Source organism: Corylus avellana, chromosome ca1, assembly GCF_901000735.1.
Source record: "Corylus avellana chromosome ca1, CavTom2PMs-1.0".
In the NCBI taxonomy this organism is placed as follows: domain Eukaryota; kingdom Viridiplantae; phylum Streptophyta; class Magnoliopsida; order Fagales; family Betulaceae; genus Corylus; species Corylus avellana.
The window spans coordinates 50,328,726-50,339,513 of NC_081541.1; the positions used below are offsets into that span (position 1 = coordinate 50,328,726).

At 41.5% G+C, this 10,788-nt stretch overlaps 1 protein-coding gene across 1 annotated transcript in view; it reads left to right on the forward strand.

Annotated features, from left to right (window-relative positions):
- The window catches only part of LOC132174379 (uncharacterized), a gene marked incomplete at its 3' end in the record, with an annotated part of 28,325 nt that extends 18,279 nt beyond the window's left edge, over positions 1–10,046 (forward strand). The window contains 3 exon segments of the mRNA XM_059586045.1: positions 3–491; positions 4,846–5,334; positions 9,679–10,046. Of these exon segments, the coding sequence (XP_059442028.1) occupies positions 3–491; positions 4,846–5,334; positions 9,679–10,046 (1,346 nt within the window).
- Between the last annotated feature and the right edge of the window lie 742 nt (positions 10,047–10,788).

Sequence of the window (10,788 nt, forward strand, 5' to 3'; positions counted from 1 at the left end):
AGGGAGGCTTTATTTGGAAAAATGTGGTGAGTCTGAGCTGAAAAGAGCGGGAGAATGCTTTTCTCTAGCCGGACGCTATGAACTTGCTGCTGATGTGTATTCTAGGGGCTATTTTTTCTCAAACTGTTTGGAAGTTTGCACCAAAGGAAAATTATTTGACTTGGGTTTTCAGTACATTCAGAATTGGAAACAACATGGAACTACAGATTTAGGTGTGGTTAGAATAGGAAAAGAAAAAGGAAAAATTGAACAAGAGTTTCTAGAGACTTGTGCTCTTCATTATTATAAGCTTAAGGATACCAAATCCATGATGAAATTTGTTACAGCTTTTCAATCCATAGATTTGATGCGCAAGTTCTTGAAGTCTCATGTTTGTCTTGATGAGCTTCCCAACGCGATCCTTTGGGAAGCTGCTGAAATATTTGAAGTCATAGGCATGGCTGATTCTGCTGCCCAATGTTTCTTTGATTTGGGGGAGTATGAAAGAGCAGGTACGCATTCAGTTCTCTAGCTTACCATATCATTTTTATGGAACGTACACAATATCTTTAAAATTTTATGTCTCTTAATTGAAAGTGAATCATTTTGTGATGAAGGATGTTTTAATATAACACAACTTGGACATTATAAATCTATGTTGAATTGCTTTGTCATGGCTGAATTTTATGAAAGAAATAAGTAGGGGGTGAGGATCCATTGTCTGATGCAATGGTAAAGTCATGGGCTGCCAAGTGCTGGTGCTCCTTTTTGTCTTTTCTTTTCTGTTCTTTTTGCCAGGAGCAACCAAATGGAATGTAAGATGATTAACTACTGTACTTTTAAACTACAAGGATTTCTAATACACAAAATTAGTGATTTTTTTTTTTTGATAAGTAAGAAGATGTTTTATTAAAGAAAATTGGGCCATGAATATACAGAGAGTATAAAAGGGAAGCCAAAACCCACCCAAAAACCCTAAAAAAAACACCCAGGAAGCCAAGCTAACCCTCAAGAAATCCCACAAAATTACCCAACAACCCTTAAAACCCACCCAGAGCACTACAACATAGTAGTCTTGCCCTTAGTCCTAGGCCGCGCGATCGTTATACTAAGATCTTCTTTCACCTCATTCAACCATGCTACCTTCCGATCCTCCTCCTCCTCCTCCTCATCGCCCTCCAACAGCCCCTCCTCGCGTGCTACCTTATTTTCCCGACGATAATCCTCATCCATGTTCTTGATTCACTTCAATCGAGCTTTATTGGGTAAATGGTTGTGGGGATTTGCCAATGAGGGTAATGCATGGTGGAGGAAATTAGTGGAGATTAAATATGAGGTGATGAGGGGTGGTTGGTGCTCCAAGGATGTCGGAGGATCTTATAGGGTGGGAATGTTTAAATGTATTCGAAGGGGGTGGGATAATTTTAAGCAGCATGTGCGATTTGAGGTAGGAAACGGGTCTCGAGTATTGTTTTGGCAGGATGAGTGGTGTGGGGAGTTATCATTGAAGACGTTGTTTCCTGCTTTGTTCAATATAGCATGTGTAAAGGAGGCTTGGGTGGGGGAGAAAATGGAGACAGTAAATGGTGCTATTCATTGGAATGTAAGGTTTATTTGACCTGTTCATGATTGGGAACTAGAAGAGGTATCGTGATTTTTCGAATTGCTATATTCCCAACAGATAAGGCACGGTGGGGTGGATAAAATTTGCTGGATTCCCTCGAAGAGAAAGAATTATGAGGTGAAGTCGTTTTATAAGGTGAAGATTAATTCAGAACATGTGGATGGCCCTTGGAAGATTATTTGGAAGAGTAAAGTTCCTCCGAGAGTGGCTTTTTTTCGTATAGACAGCGGTGATGGGGAAATATTAACGTTGGACAACCTACGAAAGAAGAACATTTTAGTGACGGAGTGGTGTTGTATGTGCAAAAAGAGTGTTGAATCTATTGATCATCTATTATTGCATTTTGAAGTTACTTTAGAGATATGTAACATGGTTTTTCAGCTGTTTTGGGGTAATGTGGGTGATGCCAGGTAGGATGAAGGAATGCTTGGGAAGTTGGAGAGGGCAAAGGGGTAAGCGGTCAGTTCTGCAAATCTGGAGAATGGCCCCTTTGTGTGTAATGTGGTGTTTATGGAGAGAAAGGAATGCACGGAGTTTCGAGGACCGTGAAATTGGAATCATAGAGTTGAAGAAAAGGGTGCTCCAAATACTTTTCTCATGGAGAGTATTGTGGTATTCTTCGCAAGTTTCAACGCTTGCGGAATTTCTAGATTTATGTGCGTCATTTTCAGTTTAAAGCTTGTATTTGTAGGCTTTTTTGTATACTTCCTGTGCGCATGGGTTGCGCCCCTTGTGCTTTTTAATACATTGATATTACCTATCAAAAAAAATGTTCTTCAAGATTGCCAAATGGTCTTCGTCCTTTAACTCTTTATTGTCCTTTAACTTTTCCTCCATCCACTCAATCAGCCACTTTTGGGATTTTGTCAATCCGTTAACCACAGTTGTGGTGTCAGAGGAGCACTGCCCCTGCGAACAAAAACCCAGAACAAACCCATCCAACGCAACTTCGACAGCATCACCTCTCGTACTAGCCTTACCTCCAATGAGAAAAGAACCCAACCCATCCAACCCAACCTCCGGTGACACAGCCCCGACTGGAGACAAAGAAGCCGAGGCAGAACATTCACAGATTTTACTGGAGGACCCAACGGAGGCCCCTGAAGCCACCAGGCCTAACAGAGGCTGATCGGAAACAGAGGCGGAACCTTCACAGCTTTTGTCGGAGGACCAAACGAAGCCCCCTGAAGCCATCGAACCTAACATCGACAACTTTGGGACAGACTCCAGACACCGGCGACAATCACCCTGTATCACCGCCGGCACCATTGCCGTGACTGCATCCCCAAGAACCGCTACATGACCCGCTGCCTGACCCTTTGCATGAACAAGGGCACTGGTTCCGGACTCAGAAAAGAGCTCTGTATCCGTACCAAACCTAATAGGCATAATCTGAGGCCTAGCCCTCAACTTAAAGCCTGCTTCAATACTTGAAAAAGTTTGGGCTTTAGGCCCAGCCCGGTAGTCAGGAATCGATCCACGTTAGCCCTGAACTTCTCAAGGAACTTCTTCAGTGAACGCAGAATCATCGTCTTCACCACTGGAGCGCTGCCACCCTCTGGAGAACTCCTACCCTGGGACGAGCCAAGCTTCTCCTTCAGAGCACCATTCTCAAACTTGAAGCAGTTTACTGAAGATCTTTCCTCCTCGCCCCCACTCATCAACCCAGGAAATCTCGCCACCGGAACCGGATCAAAATGGTTCACAGACAACGGCTTCAAAGAACTAGAAACCGAGCCTGTCACCGTCGCATATGAGCGAGAATGCGTAACACCACCACTCCCGGAAGGAACTCCAGAGGCCAAAGGCCTATCCTTAGAGGCGATGAGCGATAGCAACTGTCGTAGCTCGCCCACAAAACAACGCCATCCCCATCTGCCACGGCCCTTAGGGATCCAAATGACCCCTTTCTGGCCCCCCTCAGCATAGACAGCCGCCTGTAAGAAACGACGGCCTTATTGCTACCCTTACGGACCATCAGCACCTCCACCACCTCATGGAAGGGTTTAAAAAACTCCTCCTTCCCTTGATACAACAACGCCTCCGTTAGAAAGCGTTGTTCTAGTTTGCTCACAAATGCTGGAGAGACGGTGGATGAAAGGATAAATGATGCTCCAGATGGAAGGGCTGTAAAATGCAAAAAATAAGGTCATTCCTGCTACCAAATGGAGATGGTATACTGTAAAAGGTTTTGCAATTAAAGAATTTTAAGCCACCCCATTTAGAGACCATTAATACAAATATATTTCTGATTCCTAAAACAATGTGACCAGCTTACCAATAAATGATAAGGCACACCCAACAGAAATTAACAAAAAAAATCTAAACCTAGATGAATGAATTATGAAGCAGTTAAGTTCCATGTCAAAGTATTTTGTATTCTGCCACTTAAACTAGTCCACATCCATCAAATAGAACAACCAAGGTCAAACTTAGATTGAACCAGCATTGGGTGATGACACTTTTTAGTGGCAAATGTATCAAACGTTTATCAAAATAAGTTGTTTCCGCAATGTGTTCTGATAATCCATCAGGTAGAACATGTGCAGGTTTTCCCACTTTACATATTGCAAAGAACATTGTTTAGAACTTAAGTTTCTTGCAACTGGTTACTTCAATCAGTATCTTATAGGAACCGACCAAATGATTGATGTAGTGTATCGTAAGACACTGCAGTTCAGTTATTGGTGAGGGTTACTTGGGCCTTAACTCAAGTGGTAAATGTTTTTGCTTGACTAAGACTAGGTTGAAGTGGGGTAAACTCGGTTATATCCTTGAAACTTAACACTATGCAACTACCCCTTGTCTCAAGTACAAAACTTGAGTTGCATTGCACAAAATTAAATTTTTCATCTCACCTTCCCTTATTCAGTGTGTACTGAAGCTTGGATGTCTTGTCCTACTGTTTTCAGTTTTCCTTCCACTCTAAATGTGAAGTTCTGCAGTCTTTTTACTATGTACTTTGGCCTCTTTCATTATTTTTGGAATCTTCTTAGATTCTCTCTCATCATTTGTATCTGAAAATTTGCCATGTGAATTTGAGAAGTTTTTTTAATCAATCTCTGAATTTTCGGGGATAAATTGGTCCCTCAATCAAGGCCAAAAATTACCATGAACAATAATTTTTATTTGTAGCTACCTTTTTTATGCTCGAGTTTGTAAGTGTCAAAGTCAGAGTCAGTATTGGTTCCTGTCTGAGAGTGGTAGATTTTGACTTCAAACATTTCAACTTATTGTTTCAGGGAGGCTTTATTTGGAAAAATGTGGCGAGTCTGAGCTGAAAAGTGCGGGAGAATGCTTTTCTCTAGCCGGACGCTATGAACTTGCTGCTGATGTGTATTCTAGGGGCTGTTTTTTCTCAGACTGTTTGGAAGTTTGCATCAAAGGAAAATTATTTGACTTGGGTTTTCAGTACATTCAGAATTGGAAACAGCATGGAGCTACAGATTTTGGTGTGGTTAGAATAGGAAAAGAAAAAGGAAAAATTGAACAAGAGTTTCTAGAGACTTGTGCTCTTCATTATTATAAGCTTAAGGATACCAAATCCATGATGAAATTTGTTACAGCTTTTCAATCTATAGATTTGATGCGCAAGTTCTTGAAGTCTCATGTTTGTCTTGATGAGCTTCCCAACGCGATCCTTTGGGAAGCTGCTGAAATATTTGAAGTCATAGGCATGGCTGATTCTGCTGCCCAATGTTTCTTTGATTTGGGGGAGTATGAAAGAGCAGGTACGCATTCAGTTCTCTTAACTTGCCATATCCTTTTTATGGAACGTACACAATATCTTTTAAATTTGATGTCTCTTAATTGAAAGTGAAACGTTTTGTGATGAGGGATGTTTTAATATAACACAACTTGGAGATTATAAATCTATGTTGAATTGCTTTGTCATGGCTGAATTTTATGAAAGAAATAAGTTGGGGGAGAGGATCCATGGTCTGGTGCAATGGTAAAGTCATGGGCTGCCAAGTGCTGGTGCTCCTTTTTGTCTTTTCTTTTCTTTTCTTTTTGCCAGGGGCAACCAAATGGAATGTAAGATGATTAACTACTATACTTTTAAACTACAAGGATTTCTAATACACAAAATTAGAGTTTTTTTTTTTTTTGATAAGTAATAAGATGTTTTTTTAATGAAAATAGGGCCATGAATATACAGGGAGTATAAAAGGGAAGCCAAAACCTACCCAAAAACCCTCAAAAAAACACCCAGGAAGCCAAGCTAACCCTAAAAAAATCCCACAGAATTACCGAACAACCCTTAAAACCCACCCAAAGCACTACAACATAGTAGTCTTGCCCTTAGTCCTAGTTCGCGCGATCGTTATACTAAGATATTCTTTCACCTCATTCAACCACACTACCTTCCGATCCTCCTCCTCCTCCTGCTCATCGCCCTCCAACAGCCCCTCCTCGCGTGCTACCTTATTTTCCCGGCAATAATCCTCTTCCATGTTCTTGATTCGCTTCAATCGAGCCTTATTGGGTAAATGGTTGTGAAGATTTGCCAATGAGGGTAATGCATGGTGGAGGAAATTAGTGGAGATTAAATATGAGGTGATGAGGGGTGGTTAGTGCTCCAAGGATGTCGAAGGATCTTATGGGGTGGGAATGTTTAAATGTATTCAAAGGGGGTAGGATAATTTTAAGCAGCATGTGCGATTTGAGGTAGGAAATGGGTCTCGAGTATTGTTTTGGCAGGATGAGTGGTGTGGGGAGTTATCATTGAAGACGTTGTTTCCCGCTTTGTTCAATATAGCATGTGTAAAGGAGGCTTGGGTGGAGGAGAATATGCACACAGTAAATGGTGCTATTCATTGGAATGTAAGGTTTATTTGACATGTTCATGATTGGGAATAGGAAGAGGTATTGTGATTTTTTGAATTGCTATATTCCCAACAGATAAGGCACGGTGGGGTGGATAAAATTTGCTGGATTCCCTGGAAGAGAAAGAATTTTGAGGTGAAGTCATTTTATAAGGTGAAGATTAATTCAGAACATGTGGATGGCCCTTGGAAGATTATTTGGAAGAGTAAAGTTCCTTCGAGAGTGGCTTTTTTTCGTTTGGACAGCGGTGATAGGAAAAATATTAACGTTGGACAATCTACGAAAGAAGAACTTTATAGTGACGGAGTGGTGTTGTACGTGCAAAAAGAGTGGAGAATCTTTTGATCATCTATTATTGGATTTTAAAGTTGTAACATGGTTTTTCAACTGTTTGGGGTAACGTGGGTGATGCCGGGTAGGATGAAGGAACGCTTGGGAAGTTGGAGAGGGCAAAGGGGTAAGCGGTCAGTTTTGCAAATCTGGAGAATGGCCCCTTTGTGTGTAATGTGGTGTTGATGGAGAGAAAAGAATGCACGGATTTTCGAGGACCGTGAAATTGGAATCATAGAGTTGAAGAAAAGGGTGCTCCAAACACTTTTCTCATGGAGAGTATTGTGGTATTCTTCGCAAGTTTCAACGCTTGCGGAATTTCTAGATTTATGTGCGTCATTTTCAGTTAAAGCTTGTATTTGTAGGCTATTTTGTATATTTCCTGTGTGCATGGGTTGCGCCCCTTGTGCTTTTTAATACATTGATATTACCTATCAAAAAAAATGTTCTTCAAGATCGTCAAATGGTCTTCGTCCTTTAACTCTTCACTGTCCTTAAACTTTTCCTTCTTCCACTCAATCTGCCACTTTTGGGATTTTGTCAATCCATTAACCACAGTTGGGGTGTCAGAGGAGCACTGCCCCTGCGAACAAAAACCCGAAACAAACCAATCCAACCTAACTTCGACAGCATCACCTCTGGTACCAGCCTTACCTCTGATGAGAAAAGAACCCAACCCATCCAACCCAACCTCCGGTGACACAGCCACGACTGGAGACAAAGAAGCAGAGGCGAAACATTCACAGATTTTACTGGAGGACCCAACGGAGACCCCTGAAGCCACCGAGCCTAACAGAGGCTGATTGAAAACAGAGGCGGAACCTTCACAACTTTTGTCGGAGGACCAAACGAAGCCCCCTGAAGCCGTCGAACCTAACATCGGTAACTTTGGGACAGACTCCAGACACTGGCGACAATCACCCTGTACCACCGCCGGCACCATCGCCGTGACTGCATCTCCAAGACCCGCTATATGACCCGCTGCCTGACCTTTTGCATGAACAAGGGCACTGGTTCCGGACTCAGAAAAGAGCTCTGTATCCGTACCAAACCTAATAGGCATAATCTGAGGCCTAGCCCTCAACTTAAAGCCTGCTTCAATACCTGAAAAAGTTTGGGCTTTAGGCCCAGCCCGGTAGTTAGGAATCAAACAACGTTAGCCCTAAACTTCTCAAGGACCTTCTTTAGTGAACGCAGAATCATCATCTTCACCACTGGAGCGCTACCACCCTCTGGAGAACTCCTACCCTGCGACGAGCCAAGCTTCTCCTTCAGAGCGCCATTCTCAAACTCGAAGCAGTTTACTGGAGATCTTTCCTCCTCGCCCCCACTCATCGACCGAGGAAACCTCACCACCGGAACCGGATCAAAATGGTTCACAGACAATGGCTTCAAAGAACTAGAAACCGAGCCTGTCACCGCCGCATTTGAGCGTGAATACGTAACACCACCACTCCCGGAAGGAACTCCAGAGGCCAAAGGCCTATCCTTAGAGGCGATGAGCGATAGCAACTGTCATAGCTCGCCCACAAAACAACGCCATCCCCATCTGCCACGGCCCTCAGAGATCCAAATAACCCCTTTCCGGCCCCACTCAACATAGACAGCCGCTTGTAAGAAACGACCGGCCTTATTGCTACCCTTACGGACCATCAGCACCTCCACCACCTCACGGAAGGGTTTAACAAACTCCTCCTTCCCCTGATACATCAACGCCTCCGTTAGAAAGCGTTGTTCTAGTTTGCTCACAAATGCAGGAGAGACGGTGGATGAATGGATAAATGATGCTCCAGATGGAAGGGCTGTAAAATGCAAAAAATAAGGTCATTCCTGCTACCAAATGGAGATGGTATACTGTAAAAGGTTTTGCAATTAGAGCATTTTAAGCCACCCCATTTAGAGACCATTAATACAAATATATTTATGATTCCTAAAACAATGTGACCAGCTTACCAATAAATGATAAGGCACACCCAACAGAAATTAACAAAAAAAATCTAAACCTAGATGAATGAATTATGAAGCAGTTAAGTTCCATGTCAAAGTATTTTGTATTCTGCCACTTAAACTAGTCCACATCCATCAAATAGAACAACCAAGGTCAAACTTAGATTGAACCAGCATTGGGTGATGACACTTTTTAGTGGGAAATGTATCAAACGTTTATCAAAATAAGTTGTTTCCACAATGTGTTCTGATAATCCATCAGGTAGAACATGTGCAGGTTTTCCGACTTTACATATTGCAAAGAACATTGTTTAGAACTTAAGTTGCTTGCAACTAGTTACTTCAGTCAGTATCGTATAGGAACCGACCAAGTGATTGATGTAGCGTATCGTAAGACACTGCAGTTCAATTATTGGTGAGGGTTACTTGGGCCTTAGCTCAAGTGGTAAATGTTTTTACTTGAGTAAGACCAGGTTGAAGTGGGGTAAACTCGGTTATAGCCTTGAAACTTAAAACTATGCAACGGCCCCTTGTCTCAAGTACAAAACTTGAGTTGCATTGCACAAAATTAAAATTTTCATCTCACCTTCCCTTATTTAGTGTGTACTAAAGCCTGGATGTCTTGTCCTACTGTTTTCATTTTTCCTTCCACTTTAAATGTGAAGTTCTGTAGTCTTTTTACTGTGTACTTTGGTCTCTTTCCATTATTTTTGGAATCTTCTTAGATTCTCTCTCATCATTTGTATCTGAAAATTTGCCAAGTGAATTTGAGAAGTTTTTTTAATTAATCTCTGAATTTCCGGGTATAAATTGGTCCCTCGATCAAGGCCAAAAATTACCATGAACAATAATTTTTATTTGTAACTACCTTTTTTATGCTCGAGTTTGTAAGTGTCAAAGTCAGAGTCAGTATTGGTTCCAATCTGAGATTGGTGGATTTTGACTTCAAACATTTCAACTTATTGTTTCAGGGAGGCTTTATTTGGAAAAATGTGGCGAGTCTAAGCTGAAAAGAGCGGGAGAATGCTTTTCTCTAGCCGGACGCTATGAACTTGCTGCTGATGTGTATTCTAGGGGCTGTTTTTTCTCAGACTATTTGGAAGTTTGCACCAAAGGAAAATTATTTGACTTGGGTTTTCAGTACATTCAGAATTGGAAACAACATGGAACTACAGATTTTGGTGTGGTTAGAATAGGAAAAGAAAAAGGAAAAATTGAACAAGAGTTTCTAGAGACTTGTGCTCTTCATTATTATAAGCTTAAGGATACCAAATCCATGATGAAATTTGTTACAGCTTTTCAATCCATAGATTTGATGCACAAGTTCTTGAAGTCTCATATTTGTCTTGATGAGCTTCCCAACGCGATCCTTTGGGAAGCTACTGAAATATTTGAAGTCATAGGCATGGCTGATTCTGCTGCCCAATGTTTCTTTGATTTGGGGGAGTATGAAAGAGCAGGTACGCATTCAGTTCTCTAACTTACCATATCATTTTTGTGGAACGTACACAATATCTTTAAAAATTGAATGTCTCTTAATTGAAAGTGAAACGTTTTGTGATGTGGGATGTTTTAATGTAACACAACTTGGAGATGATAAATCTCTATTGAATTGCTTTGTCATGGCTGAATTTTATGAAAGAAATAAGTTGGGGGTGAGGATCCATTGTCTGGTGCAATGGTAAAGTCATGGGCTGCCAAGTGCTGGTGCTCCTTTTGTCTTGTCTTTTCTTTTCTTTTTGCCAGGAGCAGCGAGATGGAATGTAAGATGATTAACTACTGTACTTTTAAACTGTAAGGATTTCTAATACACAAAATTTGAGTTTTTTTTTTTTTTTTTTGATAAGTAATAAGATGTTTTTTTTAAAGAAAATAGGGCCATGAATATACGGGGAGTATAAAAGGGAAGCCAAAACCCACCCAAAAACCCTCAAAAAAACACCCAGGAAGCCAAGCTGGAGAAATCCCACAGAATTACCCAACAACCCTTAAAACCCACCCAGAGCACTACAACATAGTAGTCTTGCCCTTAGTCCTAGGCTGCGTGATCGTTATACTAAGATCTTCTTTCACCTCATTCA